The sequence below is a fragment of the Hippichthys cyanospilos genome, chromosome 8 (assembly GCF_059441005.1).
Source record: "Hippichthys cyanospilos isolate Australia breed blue-spotted pipefish chromosome 8, RoL_Hcya_1.0, whole genome shotgun sequence".
NCBI lineage: Eukaryota > Metazoa > Chordata > Actinopteri > Syngnathiformes > Syngnathidae > Hippichthys > Hippichthys cyanospilos.
Genome location: NC_142376.1, coordinates 11,612,217 through 11,639,893, shown reverse-complemented (window position 1 = coordinate 11,639,893; position 27,677 = coordinate 11,612,217). Strand labels below are relative to the sequence as shown.

General features: G+C 38.5%; 1 protein-coding gene across 1 annotated transcript; it reads left to right on the top strand.

The window, feature by feature from the left end:
- Positions 1 to 1,710: 1,710 nt before the first annotated feature.
- On the top strand, positions 1,711 to 27,100 carry hs3st1l1 (heparan sulfate (glucosamine) 3-O-sulfotransferase 1-like1). Its single transcript, XM_088421607.1, has 2 exons — positions 1,711 to 1,933; positions 25,721 to 27,100. Exon 2 carries the CDS (start codon positions 25,906 to 25,908, stop codon positions 26,800 to 26,802), a length of 897 nt encoding a protein of 298 aa, XP_088277733.1. The 5' UTR covers positions 1,711 to 1,933; positions 25,721 to 25,905; the 3' UTR covers positions 26,803 to 27,100.
- Positions 27,101 to 27,677: the final 577 nt, after the last annotated feature.

Below are 27,677 nucleotides of genomic sequence, written 5' to 3'. Positions count from 1 at the left end.
TGTCTGGCTTGCCTTCTCCTGAATCTGAGATTTGATCTGACTTTGATCCTCCTTTTCTCAACCACTGAAGACACCTTACAGGTGAAGTGTACACAGAACGTGATCTGATGAAATTTGAAACCTGACCCTATTGACTGCTCACCACATGTCCCACTGTTTGGTCTTACTGGTTTCATTCCATGTATTTTTAAATTACATAAGTCTTTCCTTGACTTGGCAAAATAAAATTGAGAACCACTGCCCTAAACAGACAGCATTCATCATTATAAAAAAAAAATCTTTTTCTGTGATGTACCAAAATGCAAAAGTACTTCTACCAAAAATGACATATTAAATAATTGATATTATTGTCAAAAAGTTTTACTCCTGAACAAAAATGTAACTTTTTTTTTGGGTGGGATGGGGAACTGAAAAAGGTGAAATGATTTATGGTCAGAAGGTACAATATTACATCATAAAAATGTTTTTATTAAATTTTGATTGAAAGTAAGCAGGTTGTCCATTCCCAAGGGTTTTTTTGCTGGTCAGCTCTTACCGCATACACACATGCACCTTACAACCTTGCACAGTGCAGGAAAGCTGCTAAATACATAAAATTTTGCACTACATGATATTTTGCATGATTTCTTCCTCATATGTATACAGTTCTTCCACTTAATCTACTATGTAAGATCAGTAATGTAAGTACTGTATATTCATTTATTACAGGCTCATTATTACTGCCCGTATGCTCGCTTACAGTTTTTTTTGGTTTTGTTTTCGTTTTATTGCATACTTTATTATTTGCTCGATTATTGCATGTAGTCTGCTCGGGGAAGTGAACAGAAAAGGAATATCACTGTGTGGTATTACTATACATATGACAATAAAACTCGTGAATCTTTGGAAATAAATTGATTGTTTTTTTTTTAAAGAAATACTCTATTTGCACTCATAAGCTGTGGTATGATTTTTTTGCCTGTAATTTGATATGGAAGACAAGTTTTCTCTGATTGTCAGTATGTGTGTGTCTCTTGTGTTGGATTTGTTGGAAATCTGCTGTTCAGAATTGTGCTCATGAATTGTGAATGGCCACAGAGGCTACAGATAATGATTGAATGGCATCACTAAGATTGTATCAAGAGAAACAGTTTGAACTCTGAAACTAATTATTTATCAAATAATATCTTGAGTGGCACAAAGCCTCGTGATTATTATTAGGGTTAAGGCTAGTCCCTCACAATTTTGGGATCAAATCTTGGCTCGTTAATTCTCTTTGGGAGTTTGCTGATTCTCCTTCTGCCTGTAGACTGTAGGTTTGCACCCCGATAAAAAAAATAAAAATAAATAAATAATACATGAAATGTAAAATGAAATAATAGAATCAGTGTATCAGTTGGTGTGAATGGGTGTTTCCAGTAATCCGTTTCTAACCCTGCCTGGCACCGAGTTTCATCTTTGTAAGGCTTGAAAATATCCCAGGAGAGAAGCCCAATGAAAATAAGCAATTGAAGAAAATGGATGGATAATTGATGTCAAGATTGTGCTTGATTGTCCATGCACCACTTGTGCACAAGCGAGGAGAACACCTTGACCTGATCACCTGACAGTACTCGGCTCCTCCTAGCCGCCCTCCAATCTGCCATCTCTCTCTCTCTCTCTCTCTCTCTCTCTCTCTCTCTCTCTCTCTCTCTCTCTCTCTCTCTCTCTCCATTCGTTCCACGCGTGTCAGTGTACATGCTTGTCAGGAGCAGTGGGAGCGTTCCACTCCTTTTTCCACAACTGCGCTCGTCTGCCAAGCAAAAAAGACCGGAGCAACGGAGGTTTTGATTTGCTTAACGTTTACGTGGAGCGGTCGTGGGCAAAAGTGCGATAAATGTTTTGGCATGATCTTCATCCCCATCACCGTCAGTAGCTCCTGGACGCAAAAGAACGCTGAGACATCCTCACCGAGGTAACCACTTTTTTCCACACCTTTCCGTCTTTGTGAAATAGCTATACACTGGGCGGTGGTGTCGCGCACGTGTGCATTACGACACTAGTGCCTATAATTTGTTGTTTAACATTACTCACTCAGCCGGTGAATTATTTCTCTTGGTGAAGAAATACAAATCTCAATCGCCTTGAAACAAGTAATTTCATCACTTGCAAAAAGGGTCAATCATTTATATTTCCTGATCTTGCAATCCCTTGTTCGCGTACTGGCCTAAGTTACTAATTAAAATGCCATCCCCAATAAATTAATTCAGTAATTCACAGCGAACACGGTGCAAGCTGCCATAGCAAAACAATTTAACACACACGGTTTCAGGTTTTGGCTTGAGTTGTTCAAGAATGACATGCAAAGAAATTGGGTACTTTTTTCCACCTCAATGTAACCATCACTAAACAGTATAGTACTTGATGTTCCAGTTAAAGTGACCTTGATACACTTTTACTACTCCTTCAGCAGCATCCGTTGATGCTCAAGTGATTGACCCAAGCTCTGAAATTGCAACAGACACTTGTTAACATTACGAGAGTCAAATTGCTGCAGGCTGTGCAATTCATATATGCATGTGGGTGTTAACTTTTGAGAGCAGGTGCCTTGGGCATATGAGGAATTTGTCAAAGGTGAGCAGCCAAGGTCTGACTGAAGCAGATACTCTGACGAAATTCCACTGAATATTTTTTATATATTTTTTATTAAAAAAAAAACAACCTATATATCCTATGTTAAATTTGGCATAATTTGATTGTCATTTCCTAGTTGTTCTAGATTCAGTTTTATGCGCTGAACGTGGAGAATATGTTATTAATGTTATGGCAATAACTTGACCGCAGATTGCCTATAATGAGAGTAATTATGACTTTACACACATTGAATGTTAGAAATGAATCTACTGTAATAGCCATATCCAGTCAAAAACCTGTACTGGAATTAGAGCTGTCAAAATGAATCACTTCATCTATAAGTAATCAATCATCAATTAATTGACCATGATATTAATAATCAGTGCTATTCTTCAACTTAAAATTGTCTGATTTCAGCCTTTCAAGCAGTAATATTTCAGCAAGATTTTTTTAGTCTGTCATGAAAGCACACATTATTCTTTGTGTTTATACAAAATAAGACATTTTCAAGCATCTGGTTTTAACTAAAAACTAAATTCATAAAATGATGTCCAAACTAACAGTCAGTTTAAAAATATTTGGTGACAACATCAGTCCTTCTTGTGTTTTTCCACTAAACAATAATAATTAAGAAAGCGATTGGTTGCTTAACTGTAATTGGGCAGAAATATTTTTGTAATACACTTGAATGCAAAGTAAAATTATCTGATTTTTTGATGAATTGATTAAATAATCAGTAGAATGATCAGTTCTAAAAGTATTTGATACTGACAGTCTTAAATTAAGTATTTGTTGTTCTGCTTTCAAGACAAATTTTCCCAAAGAAAATAATCGGCAGCGCTGTGGATGTGTGTCTCCTCATGCTTGCCTTGGTTTTCTCTGGCTACTCGAGCATTCTGTCTTGCACATTCCAATGAAAGCATTCGTGATGGACTTGCATTTTGGCATTCTTCACATTTGAAAAATAAGTGAACTACTATTAACTGTTAAGTTATGCTCAAGCGCATACGTAAGTCAAAAATAAAAGGTAAAAAACAGCAAAATTGGTAAAAGTGCATTCATGATTAAAGGTAAAAATGTAATATATTAATTGTAACTGCAACCTTGATGCAATACTTGTGCTATGATTGCTATTCATAACATGCATTTCATTTATCACGTGTATTTCTGCTCCTCTTATCCTTTGAGTAAAAGTAACACTTGTGGTAAGTCTGTTTGCAAACAAAAAGCTGTTCGGAGCCTTCTTCATTTATCAAATGCCTCTCTGATGTTTACCCTTGTCATATGTTGCAATCAAGAAAGGTGAGGAGTCTGACCTTAGACTGGAAAAAGTGCACTATAATGCCCCTTTGAATTGGAAAGTTCAAATTGCAAAGTTGAAAAAACAGAATTTGGATTTCACACAAAGAAAACAATTTATCACTATCAGTTGTTGTTTAAATTTGCCTCAAACACTTTGAGGTCAGAACTGGGAAAATCAGACTTCCCATTTTCCTCGATTGCAGAATTTGAGTCTGCGGCAGAGTTCAGACTATTGTAAGTACCCAAATAGGCTTGTTTCTGCTGTTGCTATGACTGTGTCAGGGCTCTGTGCACATCAAGGCATTGCTTGAGTACTTATGGAGTGGAAAATATGTACGTTCGTGGAGCATCATACATGATTGTGGTTTGAATTTAAAAGTCTAGTTTTTCATCCATGTCACCATATTGGCCAAATTCCCACGCGGGATTTTTTTTTTTTTCCTTTGGTGCGATCCAGGGAGGTTCCAAAGTTCCACTTCCACCGGACAAGAATGCATGTGAAGTAGGGCAACATAATTAATTGAATTTTAATCACGATCACGATATTGGCTGCCATGATTAATTAAGATCATCCTTAGCAATATTAACATATAAAAAGTCAAGCACTTTTTTTTTTTCCAAGGCAAATCAAGCACTTTGCCATTCTACCACCAGGGGGCAATGTTTCCCACTAATATATGCAGTGCTACCTGTCAATTGGGACCCATTTTGAAAAAAAAAATGTTTGTCAAAAAATTGAAATAAATTTGGTTGGAAATGACCGAAAATGACATTTTAACTGTTAACTGATTAAAAATTCTTAAAAGTAAATAACATGCTAGCTTCTAAATAGGCATATTTTTAAAATTGATTTACACCCAGCAAGTAAGTTAGCTATGTTGCCCTGTGTGCTAAATTTTTGCCATGTTTTGAGGGCTGAATTTGTTGAAATCATTATTTATTTATTTTAGTTTATTATTATTATTTGCATGCATCAAATCTTGAAGCCCTGTTTATATACTGCTTGTTTAAAAAAAAAAGACAATAAATAGACAAGTTTGACCAAACATGATGAATAATCCTGATTTCAATATTGACCAAAATAATCGGTATTATTATTTTCCCCATAATATGAAGGAAATTAACCTATTTTTCCAAAGGGGAAAAGTATGTGGTGTACAGTAAATCCAGCCACTAACTTTAAATGCACTGTTCGTGGGAACATCAAAAATTCAGACACGGGCTGATGAGTAAGGGCAGAAGGTCAAGATGAAAGCGGGGTCACTCTCGTTATTTTCATACCCGAGTGATTCTCTTGAATGGTGCATCTGTTTATTGGAAGCTAAAATGGGACGCTTACTTTGTTTGTTTTTACTGTCCTTTAATCGAAAGTGTGAGTGATGTTTGAGAGAAAGCTGGATTTTGTTCTACTAAGTAGTACAGCCATTTGGTATTCATTCTGAATTTAAAATGTTTACTGAAATAATCAACCCTTATGGTCACCTGTCTCGAGTCCTTACTATAGTAGAACAAGCAGTCCAAATGGTACTTTTCCCTGACAAAATTAACAAACCTTAGACAAAATCTTAGAAAGGACATATCAAGATGCAAGAAGACAAAATTTTTTGTCCATCTTGCTTACACAGCCTGCAATAGAAACTGAAGTAAGATCTAGCTTTACCATTTTAAAGCATACTGTGAGTTCATCTGTACTGCTGTGCGTAACCTGGTTTAAATCTTAACAAGCCTGTTGGTAAAAATGACAGCAGTTTTGATGGATGTCTGCATTAAGATCTTGGGACAGAGGATGTTGCATATAATATGTGGGGAATTTTATGTACCAAATATAGAGAGAGGAGGCAACAAAAAAATCTGTTTCTTGAGAGTTATTTCATTTTTATTTGACGGACTTGATCCAGTTGGCTCCACTTTAGCAAAAAATGGGCTTAGCCGAGGAAATAAATAAAACAAAACAAAAACAAAATTATCCCCGCTCAATGGTTTTCTAATCAAAAGCAATTGAAAATTACAAGGAAGTGGAATTAATATTTGATGAAGCTTTGTTTGTTCAATTAATGAATGAACACTACTAGCTGAGGCATACAGGGATATTTGTTTAAAATGCTAATTAATTCTTGAGCTTGTTTCTCTGCATGTGAGTGTCTGGGGCATGTTGGTTTAATCATCAAGGAGAGGAAAAAAAAAGATTTATCAAGAAAGAACAACAAAGGGGCTTTTTGCTCAACACTTTGAATGATCAGTTTCAAGGCTGATTAAGGGTGAGTAGTAGCAAAATCAGAGAAACCGGTGAGTGGGACCTTTGAATTGATTTTGGTTTTGAGTGTGGGAATTGATCAATGCAGCATTGAGAAGTCAATATGTGTATCCCTTGATAAGAACGTATGGCCACAAGGAGCATATTTATGCCTAGATCATTTTTCTCATAGTTTGAATGAAACATCTTCAGATGGAAATTTTGTGCAGTGCATCATAGCAATAGTAGTTTTTAAATGCTTATGCTGCTCTGCGTCTTCAGTCTGACCATTTGCCGTCACCACATCTGGGCCAAAGAGAGAAACTATTAATATGAGCTAGTTGCTGTGAATAATGTGGGTCAAACACGACTGTGTGAGCATCTGCCACGAGCGTTAAAATAGAATAGTAAATAAAGAGTAGAAGAAGAAAGTGTGGAACTATGGGAGTCAGAACTAGAGGGGTATTCATCCGAAACAGTGTTAAAAGACTACAGTCTGGGGAAAACCTATAAACATAAGAAGATCAAAGTATTTTTCTAAAATCTATGTTGTGTAAACTGCAGCTTCTGTGCTGGGCATTCTTTGAAATATAAGGCAACTAAAAGGTGATAAAACATTTTTTATTCAAAATACTGCACTGGAAATACAGTCGTAAAGTGTACATTTTTTTATGTCCTCCTAACAATAACGGGTTCAAAATTAAACAATAAATTTCATCCTGCTGTTTGTTTGAAATAACATACTTTTTATTAAAACTCGTAAATTTGGAATCTGTTGCACTAGGACATGCCATTTTTTTCAAGTACGATGCTGTGAGGAAATTGTACGTACTGTTGACAGAACTTACATTGACACAATGATAATGATGGTGTTTGCTAGAAAATAGTCTTATGCATGCTAAATTTAGTATTAAAGATGTTTGCATGATTTCCATCATGAGAGAAAAAGAAAAAAAAAAAGAGTCAACGACATTCCAAAACCACCCAAATTACTGAGAACAATGTAACACAAATGTGAAAAAGATTTATGATTCATGATGCAGATAAACATGTTCTGCTAGTTAGTTAAAGCCTCTAATAGCTCACAGAACATACATTTTGAGATAACATGCGTGGCCATAATTGCCAGCAGGTCTTTCAGGTCCTTCAATTAGCCTGGTTTGCATGGAGGCGCTTTTGGTTATTACAATTAAAATAACTGGACAAATCTGGTGACTTGTTTACATGTGACCTGATGTATTTAATTCCACCATTTACATGTTCATTCCACTAATAACCTTAGCCGTGTGATACGTCAAGATCAATCACATCATTTGGTGGGATGGAGTTCATTTGTTTATTTTGCACTGGAGTAACAATTGTTTGAACACTTTTATTCAAGCTAGAGCTTGGGATTTTTTTTCTTTATAAATACTCCTAAAGAAGTTCTCCCATCACAGAAGAGCTATGATAAGACACAGTTATTTTAGTCTTGTTATGATGACCTAATTGACGCATTTACGTCAAGAATGACCAGGCTAAGACCAGATGCAGCTTGACTACTCTGGGATGGAGTCCGAAAGACTGGCTGGCATGATGTCGTATCACAGATGTGCCCCCTGCTGGCAAGTATGGCTGTGCCCAAGTCGTCTTGACAAATAGGTTCCTCGAACTATTATGAGCTTGCTTTAATACCTCCAGTGAAACGGAAAAAAAATATTTCAATACAGTTCTGATTCATCACATATATTCTTCCTTCTCAGCACCACAAAATCGCTTTAAATGAATGTATAATACGTCTGTGTCCAGGCAATGAGGAACTAGGTTGCATACTTTGTTTACTGGCTATCTCACAATGATTGTTTAACTTGTTTTGCGGCTGAGCATGTACGACTGTCGAGTGCAGATAGGATGCTTGAATTAAATGCATAAGAGCAATTCATTTTGATGACCTGCCTCCCAAATGTGAGGTATCCATACGCCCCTGGCTGCTTGTTTAACATGAGTCATCCGCTGTCATGAGCTTAATGATTGACTCTGGCCAGAGCTAATTATAGCTGTGTTTGTTTCAAAGCTGCAGGATTTATTTCATTAAGCTTTGAGCCCGCAGTTTGATGTGTGTACGGGTTCAGCACTGAGCAGCAGCGCATTGACGTTTTGAATTAGCACGTTGACAACCGTGATGATTTTTACAAGAACGCTCAGGTAAAATCAATGATACCGCATTGTGTCATGCAGTAGAACCACTGCGGTGTGTTTTATAAGTTGTCATGTTCTCCATTCTCCATCCCGCCTCCCCCGACTCATCACTGATCGCATTTAACATCAGCCTTGTGGGGGGAAATTAGAGGATTAGCAACAACTGCACACTTATTCCCCACGTATCTTCCAGGCCTCCAAATCCAGTGCAAGCCATTGTTATTTTAAGTAGCTTGGCAATTGAGTGTGGAGACAGGCTCTAATTGTTCCTCGGAGTGGAAAGAAGCTTGCGATTTGGAGCTACCTCTCCTACTATTTATGCTCCATCAAGATGTGAAACTGCGCATCTGAGAGAAGCCGACTGGCAGGACCTCTCACTCCAATACTGGCTTCATCCATAATAAATAAGTCACTGTAAGTTACAGTACAGCAGTATAACTAGGCTAATGCCCAGATTTGCATATTTGTGCTGAATTCCATAATTCATGAGAGTGCAGCAGGCAGGAATCATTGGCGCTAAGACCTTTGTCCATATGCTGCGCATCAGTTACAGACTCACATGTGCACCAACGGAGCCGCATCAAAAGCAGTATTGGTGCTGTCACGGACTCCTGGCTGGTTCGTCTTCATCAACAAAAGCCGCAGAGTCTGAACTCAGCTTTTGTGTGAAAGTCAGACTCTAGCTTTTAACAGCCTGATGTATGGCTATTCTGGAAGCAGAATAACACTAGGAAGAGCGCAGACCTCTACCAAACTAACACCTAATCATCGTAAAAATGTTTGAATGAACAATACAAGGCCATTATTTTACACTCGATAAGTGTAGGTGCAGCTCTATCTGCTGGTCACTGCCCCAATGCAAGGGAACTGTAATGGCAAAAGGTCTTCCTAAGACCCAACCTATTCATTTTGTGTCCACTGTGGTGGACTTTTATTTATCTTATTTATCTTTTTATTTATCTTTTTTATCTTTTTTCAATCTTTATCTGATTCAAAAATATTCTTAATGGACATCAAGTTATTCAAAAGCAGTGCGGTCTGTAAAAGTAAATTGGCAGAGGAAAAAACAGTGTTTCATCTTTTCTGCATTTCAAGCAGATGTTTACGAGTTTCGATGAAGCACAATCAATCCAATTTCTGAATAAATTGAAAAACTGTGAGAATATATATGATTGAATGCTGAAATTTCAATTTGGATGACTTTAAATTAAACAAAGGTCGAAATAACTAATGTATTCTTAAAATACTTCTAAATTAATTTGTAAAGGATTACTTATGGATAATCACTTAATTGTTGCACCTTAGTCGTCGAATGATATCTTGCAAAAATAAATAAAAACATACCTGTAGGGCTGGGCAAAAGATGACCGTCAGGCAATTCAACTTCAAATATAGCTGAACTGAGTTAAAAAGATCTGCCTCAAATTTGCATTGGTACCATGTTTACGCCACCGTGTTCTATATTGAGTCTTCTTGCAAATGCACAAACAAACACACTCACACAAAGCATATCACAAGTTTGAGACCATTTTCAATTAAAGTGAGACACAAATACATTAAGATTCAATAATACCCATTTTCCAATTTTGCGAAATCAAATTGAAAATAGATCCTATTTTTTAAAAGTGATGAAGATTACACTGATTATAATCCAATTCGTCAATTAATTGACATAATAATACTCAGATGAACTGATGATTAAAATAATTGCTGTTTGCACCTCTAAAATGAATACAACAAAAGTAATTTGCTCAATATTATGTGCTTATGATTGAATAAGGTTTGGAAATCTATTAATAAAAAAAGGGAAAGATGGCAACATTGAGCAGTTAGTACGAATTTTTTGAACAACATCTTTCATTTAGAGATTTAGTGAAGCCTCAATATCTTCTGATTATTTGGAAATGTATTCATTTGGTTTTTTCTCCAGTGGGAGTTTGGGAATTAATTTTTGGTGTTATTGGGTGCGTTAATGGTTGTTCATTCTGTGTACTCTGCAATTGGCTGGCAACCAGTTCAGGGTGTCCCTTGCCTACTGCCCATAAACTGCTGGTATAGGCACCAGCAAGCCCGCGACCTTTGTGAGGATAAGCGGCTTTAGAAAATGGATGGGTTTGTTCTCCACCTGTTTGCATTTTTCTTTGTCTCAGCCATGTCCAATTTGGCAGATTACCGGTGGCTCTCTCTTTTCGGGGGAGATCACAACCCCGTCGAGTGGACAGAGATTTGTTTTCATTCAGATGCCCCTGCAAGGCCAAGCTGTAAATACTGGTTCCGACTGTGTGGGCGTGTGCAGTTTCATGAAGCTGCGAAAAGTAGATGATGATGATGATAATGATGATGATTATATTCACTCAGATTAAAGTTTGTGAAACGCGGTCCTTATTTTCCTGGTGACCTTAAAGGTGAGTAATAAAAAAATCAATTTTGGTTTAACACGCAGGCAGAAATTTTAAATAAGCCACAAAGATTAATCCTTGGAAGCTAAAATTAGACTTTGCATTCAGGTGTTTTTAGGATGTAATTGCATCTTAAAAGGGTCTCCTCTCTAAATCTTTGGTTTAACCTTTATAAATATACAGTAGACTCATTTGAAAACACACTGAATACCAATCACACACAAGTTGGCTTCTTAAGCACAGCCCTGATAAAATTGTTATCGTGTGCTTAAGGTCCCAATCCTGATTAATTCTGTAAAGATGCTATCATTGAGGAAGTTACTAATTTCAAAATTGTGATGGACCTTTTACATGTAGACATACTGCTAAGAGCTAGTAAGTATCCAGCAAACTTTCCATCAAACCCATTCTGGTAAAGAAGATCTATGAAATAGCCCCCAGAGCGAGATAGCTGAGCTGTATTAATGATGTCTCACGCTCATGTTTATTGAGGAAGACCTTAAGCACCATCTCTGGAGGTTGTGCTGAGAGCTGTCCGTTGTACTGAAGCAGACTCTTCGTCTTGTTTGATGTTTGGCGTGATGCAGCTCCCCCAGCCTCCCACCTCATTGCTGATTGCCGCTCATCCTAAACTTTAAATTGATTTTTCAAACTTTTCTATTTTCTACTGCTGATAGGCCCTTGTCTTACAGTAAGAACTAGAGTAAAATGCTTGTCATACATTATAAAATGTCTGACATTTCTATTACATAAAACGTACAAAGCTTATGATGGTGAGTTTTCAGTATTACATAATGATGAATATCTTTTTACATCTCACAAACATATTGGCATTCTCGCACTAAACTGTAAATCCCATTTGTTTATTTTATAAGTCCGCAGAATGTGTGAAGCAGCTGTTTAAAATGTTTGTGCTTCCTGTCAGTTTCCAATCATGTGCTCTTTTCATTTGTTATACCTAAATTCCTAAATATATTTCTTTGCTTAATGAAAATATTTATTTGCAACAGAAGATCAAACAACAACCTTCCACTTAAGTATGAATGGCCAACTTTTATAAATGTTTAATCATGATTTTTTTCTTTTTACTCAAATTCAACTGTTTAGCAGCACTCTATTTTCCTCCTTAAATTTTGGTCTATGAGACAAATTTGCCAGTTGAACAAGCACATTTGAGAAAATCTGGTTTATTAAAATGTGATCAGTGGAAATGGCAACATGTGCATTCATTTCAGCCCATCACGCCAGCCTATATAGTGCATTCAAGCACCGCTAGCAAGCTGCTAAATTATGTTAGAGTCTAACATAATTTATAGCTGCGTCTAACAGTTAGACGCAGCTTTAACGAGTTTTGCCTTGGTACTTGGGCTTTCTCACATGCAAAAAAAAAAAAAAAAAAACATGAGGAAGATTCTAAACACTCCATCAAATAAATGTTTGTAATTGCTTTACATCTGGCTGGCAACCAGTGCCAAGTGTACCATCCATGACCCTAATGAAACCAAGTGATTTAGAAAATGAATTACTTGTTTTAATTTTTATATCCCAGTACAACAGTTAACACAGGCCTATGATTCATTGCAAAGGGTCAGAGTCATTTCAAAGTCATTGACTAGTAAATGACAGACCTATCTCCCGTCTTGTAGTTAAAAACGGAGAAATGATTTGTTAAACGTCCCATTACTCCCTAATAAAGTCAACTAAACAAAGACAAGCACTCATTTTCTCTAGTAATTTATGCCTCTTTTTAGAATGTGGACAGCAATTACTGGCATCATGTTGAAGTATGTTGCATGTAAATAAACAGAAACCAATTTACCTGTTTAAATTCATTATAAAATGATGCTGTAGTGTTGGGCTGTGGGGGCTTTATCTAGCCAAGCACCTGATGAAAAATGCTGTCCCATTTGCTTTCTGTGACTTATCTTTTGGAAGACATTAAAATGCATCTTCTCCTCTGTGTGGGATAAGAGACAGCCATTTTCAATATACATGGAGGATAACAAAGGTTAATCATCAATTTGAAGCTCATCTTCGTCTAATACCGCTGTATCGCGATGAGTGTTGGGGAGTGGAGCGAGATCGAATCAGTCAAAGCCAAAAACAAGCCCAGTCTAAGTGAATGTTTGTTGATTGAGGTGCAGGGAGGAAGGTGAGAGGATTATCTTATAAACCTCCTGACTATTGTTCCATTGTCCCTCTATTTTCTACCCAAATCTTCTATTTTCAGTAATTTAATCTTGTGGTCGGTAGAGATGACAATATCTCGTACGACGACATCTCACTCAATTAGAATGCCTCAAGATTGTTTGTCCCTGCACAGTAGAAGATCTATTGTCTTTTGGGTGATTTCAGGCAGCACACAGGAAAATGTGCTGCTTGTTATTGCTCTGCACTGCTTGTTGACGCTCTCTGCATGACAGTAAAACACGTCGCCAAATGTTGTGAGAAGACCAGCCATCTTCAAAATAAAACCTTATTCTACCAAATTATATATGGGCTCAAACGCCTTGGACTGCTTTTATTTTGAAGCTGTGCCCGGCAGCATGTCTCAGCAACGGCTAACTTGACTCCTTAGTTTGGATCGGACTATGTGCTTTCCTGAAGTGAGCCTTGATTCCCATTATAAACAAAGCAGTGTTCTTCTGAAGCCACATCGAATTGACAATTCAGAACGCTGATAAACAACTTAATTACACTGACATTTATTGTACAACACCTACTGCCAGCATTTAGTGAAGTGTATAGAATAAAGTAGCCGTTAACTAGCAGCACTGGAGTGGTCCATAACCAGCTGGGGAGAGAAGTCTGATTCAATAGATGTACATGATTCTGCATACTTTGGAAGCTGACAGCTTGAAAGTTGCCGCTCCTACTGATAATTTTTTTAACAAACCAAGCAGATTCAAATGTGTGTTCTGAGGTTCTGACGTCATATTGTCTCAACATATGAGGAGAGAGTGGTGTAAAATTTCAGTTCATATTCATGTTAAAAAAAGGATTATTAAAAGTATAAAAGTTGGTGATTCGTAATTCAGTAGATATGCGTTTATGTTTGATATTCACAAAGCAAAATGTTTTGTTTTTCTTTTCCTAATACTGATATACTCATGCAACACTACAAGAGAAATACAGGATTCTAAGATCACTTTCAACTCATTTGCATGGCCATGTTTTGGTTTTCCATTTGAAGAAAGGGATGTTAAAATATTGAACGTTTTGCAACAATTAAATACAATATATTTTTTCATTATATTATCTTATTTTATATACATTATTTTTTAGTTATATTGTAATTACTAAAGTTATGATTATCATGCTTTGAGCAACCTGCCAGAAAAGGATTATGTTTTAAACATAGACCCTCCCCCCAATTTGGAAAAAAAGGTACCGTAATTAAATTCCTCATTTTCTCACTTACAGTAATATGCATAAGATCAAGTTCATGTGATTATAATCATTTCCAGATAAGGGTTAGTCAGATTACTACTTTGTTAAATTAAAGACGAGCTACTTCCATCCCACCACTGCATACATTTGCCTTTTTCCCTATAGAACTCACTTCTTCTTCTTCTTCTTCTCATATTTGTAACTTTCCCAACAGAAATAACAGGATTTTCTTCTTCTTTCTCCTCTCCTTTTTTTCCCTCCTCCTTCTTCTTCTTCTTACATTTAGTTTATTTAAAAAAAAAAAAAGCTTTTTAACAAATTCAACCTTTTAACATCACACGAAGAGAAATTGTACAAAACATGTTGGCAGGGTACAGTCTAATACCAGAATACCTTCTTCTTCTATTTGTTTGTTTGACTTTTTATTTAGTTCCTGCCAGTCAGGTTAGTTAAAAACCAGGTTACACATTAATCGAGATTAAATAATGTACATGCAGTTTTGAACTGAACTTTATTGCCATTATTCCACTTTTTAGTGTACTAAATTGAAAATATTTCACCCCAAAATGTATCATGCCATTATCGAAGCCTGGCCAGACATAGGGCCAGCAAGCAATATCCTATTGGCGATCTATTTTATTTCCCTATTAGACCCCTGATGCTTGGTTCACAAACTTCTCTAATTAAGAATTCTTCTTCAGCAAATTCACCCGTGAAATGGCTCTTGCTGCAAAAAGGTGGGGTGATAAAAGGAGTTATTGGACCTGCGACCTCCTTCGCCTCTTATCTCCCATAAACACTTTGGTTGGTTTTACAGGACCAGGGAGGCAGAGGAGGGGTGACTGATGGCATATTCATGAAGAACAGTGAAACAAAATGTCTGAGAAGTTCTCACATTTTTACTTGCGTTGATTAATCTCTGGCATTGGCTTCATACATCATTCTGACACAAAAATAATCAATTGCGCTGTGTGTTTCCTTCTTTGGGGGGGAAAATAATACTGCACACTCATTAGCCTTATGTAGGCTGCAATAACTTGTGGGTTGAGCATCAGGTCTGCACAGATGATTCTCTGTTATGAAAGTCACCCTGCTGAAATGGCAAGATGTTTTATTCCCTCTGTCTCCTCAACCTGATTCTGTCACAAACCGAGTATGGCAGATGTTCAGATATTGTCATTACTTTCCAGACAGTTACCCCACCCTCCCGCCAGATATTACAATTGTATGGTGAGATTACTTTCAAACCTGCCAGAGGTGTGCTTGCCAAAAGCACCAAGATAGCGCATGAAGTGAAAGAGAGTGCTGATGCAGGTGGTTAGTTTGTCCCTATTACAGAACTTCAAGGCTTGGTAAAAGTCCTCCCCATGAGGGAAGGGAAAGCTATGGGTGGGTGGTTATTTTTCAATCCAAACATTTCTGCCTGAAGATGAGGGGCAAGACCATGTGCTGAGTTAGCAAGCGTTCCGTGACAGTGCTGTGATGCCAGTCCCTACTAACAGTATTGCTAACATTGTTCCCAAGGAGCAGATTTGTATTTTATATTAGGTTTGGTTTGATATCTTGTAATATATTCTTCTTTATTTGGTACTTCGTCTTGCTGGCTCTCAATATGAAGAATATGGTTTTATTCAAAATGACATAATATATTGTTTTTTCCAGTTCAACAAGAAGACACACACATAAAATTGAATCCAAACTGGTGTTATAAGTGCACATATATCTTTTTTTAGAATATTACCCTATCATAAATAAACAAATATAAGTAAATATAAAAACATGGTACATCAATATTATATTTGTCTTATAACATTAATCCCCTAGTGCCTCTTCACATTGGTGCCAAATTATTCACCGCACCTTATTTTAATTTTTTTGGGCAAGAAACTAAATTAGCAGTAGAAGCTTTTTGGGGGGAGGGTACTCATTCCAGTTGGTACAAAGTACCACAACCCTCAATATTTTCTTCTGATTCTGCTGCAACACAAGTTAGTGCACAAAGATAATTTTGTTGTTGCAGTCTCTATGTAAACAAAGCTGAATTGAAACAGCAAAATAATTGCTTGGTGCGACATTGGCACTGATGTAAAGTGGAGCATTGTAATTTATTTATAGTTGCTTAGAGTAGATGAGCCTTCTAAAGCATTCCTCAGCAGACGGTAAAGCAAGAAATGGAGCGATTGTTATCCTAGATAAACACGTTTCTAGGATATTTGCCTGGCCAGTAAGAAATTGCACGCTGGCATGGAGATATAACTGATTTCCTTCCCCCGTGAGGTGTTTAAATTGTTTCCCTTCTGCATTTATCCAGGCATCATTTATGCTGCTGGTGATTCCGAGTACAATTTATTAAAAGGATTATCTAGAAAGTATATCGTTATCATGCAGCGTTTGCGCTGACTTTCCTACCTCAGCCCGTCAGATATTTATTGACGACTTGAATTACTTATGCAGATCAGGTGAATCAGCATATTTGGCAAGATCAAGGCTATATTTTAAAAGTAATGTGACTTTTCAGATTCTAATATGATGTCTAAATATTTTAAACCCAGAAAGAATACAATGCACTGAGCGCGTTATCTATTGTTGCAGCTCCCTGTTTACTATCACTACCTGGCATGCTTTGTTTCTGTCAAACTGTGACGCATTGCATCTTCCATCAAGTATGTTTACCAACACATGCGAGCCATACCCTGCTGCTGCTGCTGCTTAGAATGACTTCTAACTGACTGCATGATACTTTGCCTCGGATGCGTGCAAAAACAGGAGATGAGCTAACTTGAACACACCATTATGTGGCTACTTGCCGTGCAATGTTGGATCACATCATTGCTTGGCAGCCCACAGCATATATTTGTGATGGCAGGAAAAAACTGGCGGATCGCTGATATGAACCTTCCAATGGGATGCTTTCATGCCAAAGCGAGAGAGGCGTTCCAAGTTGATGTTGTATGAAATTTACACACCAGCTGTAGTTTTGGAAAAGTAAACAAGATAGGGTAAAGTTCAGTCATATTTGGACAATGGCAGAGGTTTTAATATTTTTGCCTTTGTGTATCAATACAGTGGAAAAATAAAGCAATAATGATGTGATGAAAGTGTAATGTTGTCCGAAAGGAAAAACAAAAGTGTTTGCCATTATACCGTATATGTCAGTTTTCAGTTTTCACATGCTGTAATTGTGAATATAAAATACAATTCAGACTGTTTCCTACCTGTGATACTTAGCTAGTATATCACATAAGGGGCATTCATTCTTTTTTTTCAGCAAGTCAAATGTGCTTTTGAATTTAAATCAGCTCACCAAACCCCATAGTCCGCTGCAAATGTTTAGTTAATTTGCCTCCAAATTACAAGCTTCTATTTACAGTTAGTTGTAGCAGGATGATTACAGTTGAAAATAGTAGAATGCTTTGCTTTTATCTTAAAAAAAAATGAATAAAAAATAAGTATCTATTTCATGAGGGTATGAGGTTGTCAGAGAAATCTCAGAAAAGAAGACTAGGACAAGCCTAGCTGCTTAAAGAGCAAAAAGAGTAACTCAGACCAGCCAAGATTGACTTTTCTATGCCGGCATAGGGAAAAAAGCTTGGGCAAATGTAACTCGTCGGTCTTCCAACGCTAGTTTTCCACTGCCCAGCCGTCCCCCCCTGGCTTTTATTGAGTAGAAGCATAGCAGATTACAAGACACAACAAAAGAGCCAGCCGGGCGCCACCGGCAGCTGGGCCAAGGTCCCGGCTCACACTTTCGTGCGTCAACAGTTCTATCTAAGGACAGGGTCAAGATGAACTAGGATTGCATAAATGGGTAACAATGAACTAAGAACATAATGATAACAACCTAATACAGTCAGCCCCCGGCTTACGAGCACCCTGATTTGCGAACAATTCGCCTTACGAGCGTGGATCAGGGAGATTTTTGTCCTCCTTTTACGAGCAAACCTCTCGTCTTGCGAGCATTCCGACAAACCAGCCATTGAGTATGTAGAAATTTTCTCGCCTAACTGCGTCAACATATTCAGCAGTTGCGTAATCTACAATCATTAACAGATACTTATGGCGGTAACGTGAACGCTATTGGTCTTACAATCTCACACTGACTGTCTCACTCACGGTGTCTAAATATATTACCATTTAAGTGTAGTGTTTGTACAGCTAAAGGGAAAAACAGCTGACATGAAATTAAATGTGCCGATTGCAGGACAAAGAATTGTCATTGGTTTAAATGTGTGTTTTTTTTTAATTAATTGTCAATACATTCCAACCGTTTAAAAAAAAGTGTGAATAATTATCAGTCAGTCAAGGAGACGCCAATATGCTATTGGTCGATTAAGGTCACCCGGTCTCACTCACGGAGATGCTATTGGCCGGCGTCACACGTCAATCACAGAAATGCCGATATGCTATTGGCCGAACGCCTTTATCTAGCTTGATGGGACAGGATGGAAGGAAGTAGACAAAATGAGTGAAAAACGGAATGTTTTGAAGACTTTGCAAACTTTATCTGTTAGACATAGCTTCTAAAATTACTAGCAGCGGTAAAGGAAGAAATAAGAGGATGATGTTTTAGTATCTCCGTGATTTGCACCATGACTGAAAGAGTTACTGTAACACTGTAAGACCAATAGCCTATGTGCGTTGCCGTATTAACTCAAGAGGTTAATCTCTGCACCCTGTTACGGGTGGTACTACAGTGCCATATAATGGTTGCTTGACAAAACTGCATGTCATGTTAGTCGGCGACCTCCCGACATGCTTTGGGACAGCGCCATTCTTGCAATTCTGTGAGTTGTAACCAACGGTGAACTGACGCTCGAACAAGCTTTAAGTGTGGTGCCTAGTAAATACAACACACTCAACCTCCCCTCCGCCTCCACCCAGCTCAATTCACGTCGGGAAAAACAGCTGACATGAAATTAAGTGTGCCGATTGCAGGACAAAAAAATCGTCACAGGTTTAAATGTGTTTTAATCAATAAGATGTCAATACATTCCAACCGTTTAAAAAAAAAGTGCGAATAATTATCAGTCAGTCAAGGAGACGCCAATATGCTATTGGTCGATTAAGGTCACCCGGTCTCACTCACGGAGATGCTATTGGCCGGCGTCACACGTCAATCACAGAAGTGCCGATATGCTATTGGCCGAACGCCTTTATCTAGCTTGATGGCACAGCTGGTTGGGATGGAAGGAAGTAGAGAAAACCCTGACTGAAAAAGTTACTTTGACACTGTAAGACCAATAGCATATCTGATTTACCGTATTGACTTCGAGCATTCATCTCTGCTCATCTCAGCTTATATCAGCACAAGTCACGTCTTTCCAAAGGTAAAAGTCTTTTTTCCTTTGTATTTGTTATTTAATGCATCTATACAGTAGATTATGTCACTTAATATTAATATATGTATACAGCGTGATGATTTTTCCTAAGGCTTCTGCGCGCGTTGCACGCATTCACGAATTAACATGGGTCTGGATTGCCCGCTATACGAGCAATTCGAGATACGAGCGTAGCCGCTGAACGGATTAAGTTCGTAACCCGGGGGCCCACTGTATATGATTCCCTTCACAGAGGTGTATGTTTAATATGTATTGCATGCTTTGCCCTGAGGTATGGTGCCCATGCACACTGCTCAATCCAAGGTTGGCTCAATGTGCTGTGCATTTAATGTTTAGGAACGCTTGAGTTGTTAGATTTGAGGATTTTAAAATTCCCCCAAATTTGACATCTTTATGCATCTTAGGACACTTAACTAATCAATACTTTGATGTCAGAATCATCATCACACAACAACATTTTTGTCAACTTCATGTAACATTGAGTGTTCTTACCGTGTTCTTACGATTTTTTTAATGATTTAAATCATACATAATGTACGTATGTTCGACTGTACAGTGCAGTTTTCAGAATGCATGTAGAGAACAGTAATGGCCTTCACAAGGTTGAGGCATGTGAAGAGAATATTAGTTTGGTAGAGCCCTTTGATTCTGTGCTTTTTCTAACATTAATTATAGCAAGGACACAATTAGTACACACAAAGAAGATGAAAAGCATTTCGAGACCTTGAAAGGCTTTGTAATAACAAGAGTATTTGGAAATTGGCAGTGAAATTAGCTGTATGTTATTTACATACCGAGCAAGAGGAGGCTGTCTCTGAAAGGAGAGCTGGGAAATTATTGATGCTTTATCAGATGTGGCAAGCTCACTGATGATTATCAGCCAATTCACTGATTGAATGCCTTCTTGTAATGTTGTAGTTTTATGACCAATATGACCCTGACGGAGTCTCGCGCCTGGGAATTGCTTGCTCCTTAGTTGATGAGCAATTTAGTTCCTCTTATCTGCTAAAATGCCTGTGGGGTATCCACACAATGTCAGCTGATGCTTGAAGAACATCTCAGAGCATTGGTAAATGAACCCCCCCTGGGACATGTATGTTCTGTGGCCGGTAACACAGACAAAAGAGATGATGTGCTGCTTGACAAATATTGTGTTTGAAGTAAGTAGCTAGGGGGCTCATGCCACATTCCCCCTCGCTGTTTACATCAAAGTGGCAATGATTAGCATATGGAAAAGTATGTTTTAGTGTTTGAAAGGTGATTTTGATGATCACGTAAATTCAGGTTTTACTCAGATAGAAGGATATGTTTAGGAGGCATAAGTCATCATGCCATAGTCTGTTCTCTTGTGCATAGCCCACAGTCGGTCGAGGAACTGATAATTGAAAGTGACAACATTCCAAGTGAAACCACTTTGCAGGAAGAAAGTGCTGAAAAGGCTCTGCTGTACTGTGAAGGTTTAATTCAGCATTTAGCGGATTGCAGATAAAACAGTATAATTAGTTTATGCGGCCACATGTGTCTCTAAATGGCAGATTACTTGTTCTATAAGTTCATAACAAAGACCTTTCATCACATACGAATTCAGATCAGATTATTGTTGTTTCCATTTGCTCCTCCTGAAACATGCAAATAATATGCTGCATTAGAGTGGAGGTGTAATTTCCTCTCCAAACGAGGAAAAAAAGCCCCCCTTACCTTGGCAATTTAATATGAAAAGTCAACATTATGACATGGTTAAAGTTTCCAAAAGTTCAACTCCTATGAAACACAACATTTCTTTAATACCATTAATTACTGCAGGTTTGTGAACACACACATTAATCCTTCAATGTGTGGCAGTCCTTTTAGCAAAGCTGTAATTGTGGTGGGAGGTCAAGGTGTTGCTTTGAAAGTTTGCATTCTAATGGATGTGTGCATTTGGCCTGTCAGTGCTCAACACATTTTAATTTAGAAACTTTTTCCTCATTGAGGTACAAAATCCGAAGTGGCGTTGTTTACCTAAGGATGAGATCACTGAAAGGGAGAAAAGGTAATGTGATATATGTACACCAACTATCCAATCCATTTCTCGTCGTCTCTTCTTCTCACTAGTGTCGTTGGCTTCCTGGTGCCTATCCCAGCTGTCCATGGGCAGGAGGAGGGGTTATCCTGAGCTGTTTGCAAGCCAATTTCAAGGCACACAGAGACAAACAACCCTTCTCACACCCAATCACACCAATAGACCATTTTAGAATGTCAAATACACCTGCCATGCATGTTTTTGGCATGTGGGAGGAAGCCGAGCGCCCGGAGAGAACCCAAACGGGCCGGGGAGAACATGCAAACACCACACAGGTAGGCCAGAGCGAGTTGGATTTGAAATCGTTTGAGGCAAAGGTGCTAACCATACGCCAAGTCGCCTACAGATGTACGCATTCCTATAAATTATTAGGGGCCAAAAATCCTACAGTGCCTGGATAGACTGAATATAACTCAATGAAAACAAATGCAGTACGTGGGAGTACATTTCATATGTTGGCTACGTGTGGGTGGCAAATATGTTGTGCTCCGAATGGGTGAAGCTAAAATGCTCGTTTGTACCTGTAAAATGAAGGTGCTTATTTTCCTGTGCCACAAAAAGTAACTATTGGTTCATATAAAATGATGTGTGCCAGTGAGTCAGATGTGATGGAAAAATGCCAGATATAAAGGCGCTTATTCCCATCCCTAGAAATATATATGTATATATATTCATTCACTAATTGTAACAATAATCACTGATTTTAACTTTCACCCATGTAAATTGAGCTAAAACCCACCTCTTTGTAATCAGGCCTCTTTGTTGTTGTAATTATTTAGTACTAACACTTTTAATGAGCGCCCATTAAAGAAACACGGCTGTGCTGTACAATACCTGCTGTTTGCCACACTTCATGGCAGGAGGCATAGAGGAATATGAAAGTGGGTTTGTTCTGAAGATGTATAGAGCCTGCTGTTTGGGTTAATTAGATCGAACCCACCCCCTGCGGCGCAGTAAACCTGCGGAGCCTTCCTCTTATGTCTGCCGAGATATAATGAATAGTGCACATCTGAAGACTGCCCTTTTTAGTTGGCCCTTTTGCTCTGGTGGCAGACAACTTTTTAAAGCCTTAATAAAAATGAGCCACTACTGCTGTGCAGAGTTTCAATCATCAACTCAAGTGGTAGAGGACAATTAAGTGGGGTTTGTAATTTCGCTAAAATAGGAAAAAAATAAATATGACTCAGGGTTAACAAGAGCGATCACATTGGGGAATTACTCTTTTTTTTGGAGGGGGGGGTGCATTTCCCTGTGATTTGGAGGAAAAAAATCTTATGAACCTTGGCCACAGTCAGGTATTTCTTTCCATATAATATAATGTAGGAGGAAGCGAAAGTGCACAGAGACAACTCACACCGGCACGGGGAGAACATGCAAACTCTACATACTGCTGGGGCAGTTAAAGTCAAAATGTAGACTTGAAGGTGAATCAAAGGCAGTGATAATCATAAAGTAAAAATAAAAACTAAAAGTTGGAATGGCAGCAGATCGCCAATTCGCTGGTGAATTATTGTCTCTATGTTGAGCATAAAAACCGAAAACTGCTTCTTAACAATGAGTCCCTGGGGACATCTGAAGTCTAAAACTATCATTTCTGTAGCCGAGAGCTCTATTTTGGCCCTTTGGCTAAATAAACCAACACCACCATAGTACATCAGTCTTTCTTGTGTACCCATTGTAAAGATGAATGTGATTCTGTAGGTGGTCAATTGATCCATTTATCCATCCATGCTCCATAGCCGCTGTTCCTCACTAGGGTAGCAGGCTTGCTGGTGCCCATCTGATCATCTTCAGGCAGTGGGCAGGGGACTCCCTGGAATGGTTGATATGATATCATTTTTGCTTTTGTTCTTGATTATTTCTGAACTATCCAAAACTCCTAGATGTATTTAGCAACTCAGTAGTGATGCATGCAAGATACAATAAATGATAAAACACACTGATGTGCCACAACACACTGGTTGGGTTTCACTGCTATATACACTATACTGTACACAGTAAGCTGTCTGGCACTCAGGTACAGACATACAGTATGTCTGGAGTCCTCCCATCGGCTCACTTAAATATTCAGTAAAAATAGAATTATTTAAATGGTCTGCCAGTAAAGCTGTCATACATCATGTTAGAAGCTGAAGATATACTGTGCATCAAGCACTGATTAAAGCAATGAGCAGCGGTATAGTGTGAAACAATGTCTCCTTCCAGGTATTGGTGTTCTGTGAGACAAGTGGGATTGGATGAGACAGGAAGCTTGTGAAGATTCCGAGTTGTAAGCATTGGTCTTGGCAGCTCTTGGTCATGCAATGGCTGACAGGCAGAAGCTCCTGTGACAGCACATAAACGCCTCAATGTACTACTACGGGTTCTGTTGTGTGGGTTGGTGGTCTGGGTTCATCTCTTGGGGCCAGACCAAGCCATGCATAAAGTACATGAATGGGCCACATCTTTGTTAGAAAAATTCTATTAGGTAATAGAATTGCCGCTGGTGGAATTATGTGAAAGGACAAAATATGAATTAATCCTGGTTATGTGTCTATTTTGTTTTTAATGATGATAAAATAATTTTGTAATTTTGTATTGGACGTCCTGAATTGTCCTCAGGTGTGATTGGGTGCGTGAATGGTTGTTTGTTTCTATGTGCCCTGCAATTGGCTGGCTACCAGTTCAGACCAACAAACAACAAAATTTGCTTATGCTAACCAGTTAGCAATCACAATAAGTATTAGGTCTTTCTCCCTTGCCACTATTGCAACATTGTGTAAATCTGCAAGAAATGTCCATGTAGGCAATGGTTGAGAAAATATGGAGCTTCAAGGCCGATATTTTTGACGCCTGTTTTTACAAACCCACTTTGGTCAACTTTTTCCCTGGCCCAAAGTAAAAATTACCATATCGTACCCTAATAATGCCTTAGAAAATTAATATACGATAAACAGTTTGCAAATATCTAATCTTTGGAATAAAATCTGATTTTAATAATGAAAGATATTTGATGGAATGTTTAAAAAACACACACACACATTTTCTAAATGATTTTGATACAAATTATTCGTATTTCATTAACATGAGAACATTACCATCTTGAACTGCATTTTAATTTGCTCTTCCTAATTTAATGTAGTGGTTGAATAGGAAAAATATGGCATTCTACCTTCTCACCAATAATCTATTCGACATGGGAGTATCTGGTGTTCAAATGTTTGTGAAAGTCTTCTCCCATGCAGACACTACATTTGGTGTGAAGATGACCTTACCAGGACCTTTGCTGCTTTGTTTGCAAAGCGTCCCTTCTTTGTTTTGACTACCACTATGTCAGCAACAACTTTTCCTGGCGTGTTTTCTTCAAGGTGTCTTTTTTTTATTTATTTTTTTAATTAGTTTCAAACAATATGGCATTTTGACTGAACATATGGTGTGTGTATTTGTAAAGGTGTGTGTGTGTGTATATATATATATATATATATATATATATATATATATATATATATATATATATATATATATATATATATATATATATATATATATATATATATATATATATATATATATATATATTCTCTTTTTTTTTCTCAGTTCTAACCTTAACCCTTTCCCATGGTTTGTATGGGTTCTCAGCAATCTAATTAATCTGATCTAATGCCAGAAATCAAAAGCTTATCGTGTCAGCCAGATTCTGATGCCCGACTATTGAGCTTTCCTTAGCATTTATAGGAAATCAAAGTTGCCTAAAAGTGGGAACTCATCTGATTTCCTGCACTAAATGTGTCTTTATATATCTCACCACCATTGATATAAAGACACTCTAAGGGGGGGCAGTACGTGTATTGATCGCATTATGGATCCGGTCTATGTAAAAGAAGACAAAGCACTCGGCAGGCCCACTGGCCTTCAGCCACTCTTGCATACTTCAGTTATGTTTCCTAACGAGCTGCATTGTTGGACATTTTTCAGCTCGAGAAATTACAGAATCAATAGAAAATAGCTTGATACAGTGAGAAGAGGAAGGAGATTGAATGAAGGTTGATGATGGAGGCTCAGCGAAAGATGAATAGATCTCATGCTTTGGAGATTATACTCTTACAAGAGAGATGGATTGTGTTTAGGGCTGGATTGCATTTTCGGGAGAACGAGGAAGGTGCCGTTCCCATATAAAGGAGGCATTCATCCCACACCGCAGACGTCATATCTAAAAGCTTTTCTCTTTTCTCTCTCTTTTTTTTAGATGTGCTGTGGACTGCCTATAATTTCTTCTCCAGCTGTTAAAATTCCATGGCCGATAAAAGCTGCACTTTCCACTGCTCTTGTCGCCGCTGAGCCTGGAGAGCCAGATCTGGTTTACAGCTAAATCACAACTTCCTGTTCTTGGCTTTCTTGCCCTCATTATTTCCCACACTCCTGCCAATCACCATGGTGTGCGTCTTGGTAGCGACTTTTCTTTTTGCTCTCCAAGCTTTTGCTGCACCACCTCAGGCCGGAGTTTTCCATCTTAACAACGAAGAAGATGTAGCTTTGTCTCCTCCACCAGGGACTAGCAAAAGACCCCCGCACAGCATTATAATTGGGGTGCGCAAAGGTGGTACAAGAGCCCTGCTGGAAATGCTCGACATCCACCCTGAGGTTGCTGCTGCTGCAACCGAGGTGCACTTCTTCGACTGGGATGAGAACTATGCCAAAGGCTTGGATTGGTACCGCGAGCTGATGCCCTACTCATACCCGCACCAGATAACGGTAGAGAAGACCCCAGGATACTTCACATCCAGCCTTGCACCCGAACGCATCTGCACCATGAACTCATCCATGAAGCTGCTCCTGATCTTACGCGACCCGGCCGAGCGAGTCGTCTCAGACTACACGCAGGTGTACTTCAACCGCCTGGAGAACCACAAACCAGTCCAAGCCATCGAGAACCTTCTGATACGGAACGGTGCCCTGAATACCCGCTACAAGGCCATTCAAAGGAGCCTGTACGACATCCACATGCGCAACTGGTTGCGGCATTTCCCTCTGGAACAGATTCATATTGTAGATGGGGATTTGTTGATTCACGACCCCTTGCCAGAACTTCAAAAAGTGGAGCGCTTCCTCAACTTGCCGCCCAGGATAGTGGCCTCTAACTTCTACTTCAATCAGACAAAAGGGTTTTACTGCATCCGAAGTGACGGTCGAGAGCGATGTCTTCACGAGTCAAAGGGGCGCCCGCACCCTGTGGTCAACAGTACCGTGCTCCAGCAACTCCGTTCATACCTGCAGGAGCACAACAGAACCTTTTTTAGGCTGGTGAAGCGCACCTTCAACTGGCAATAATAAAGCACCAATACACAAATAAAATGAGGCAGTCCATGTGACGGTCAAAATGAGGTCCGTATGCACTTTACACTACTGACATATAAAGCCTCTCATTTTCTAGACTTGTCTTCTGTAGTTTCTGCTGACCGGTTATGAACCACTTTTACACAATAAGACAAACTGGAGGATGCTTCAAGTTTGAACATGTTCTTTTTGCTGCACATTACTGAACAAATGAACGTGATGAACCCACCCACCCTTTCTCTGTCTTGTTTGATATCATTTTTCTTGATAATAAATTGCTCTTTTAAATGTTTCTGGCACGCCAGTGCTGTTTCTCGCTCTCTATGTATCTTCATAACGAAGCATTCTGTTTTAGCAGAGGTGTTGTTGCCGTGGAAAGTAGACGTTAATGCAAGGAAATGGCTACCCTGGAGCGGTGCTTCTGTAGTACGGAAATCACTAATGGTTTTGGACACTGAAGGTAGCCTGTGCGCACAGCTGAATCAGTCAATCGGAGATAGCACGCTCAGATCTCATTCTGCTCTGCTCAACATTATGCTCAGGTGTTAGAAATGTAAAATGCCCGTAAAACATTTTCTATTTTCATATGTGTTATGTATCAATTTCTTTTTCTTTGACATCACTCTCCAGAACAGCATTTAGAAGGCTGATTTTCCTGAAAAATCATTTCATGTGATGTGAAAGAATGTGTCATGTTTCCTTTATTGATTCGCTTTGAACAATAGCCAAAGTTGCAACTCTCCCGGAACCTGATAAGTGTGTCGTCTCTTTGCTGTCTGCAGAAATGTGTCATCACTGTATCCCAGGGAAACATGTACGTATTGATGTTTGCTATACAGTAATCCCTCACTTATGGTGGTTGATGGGAA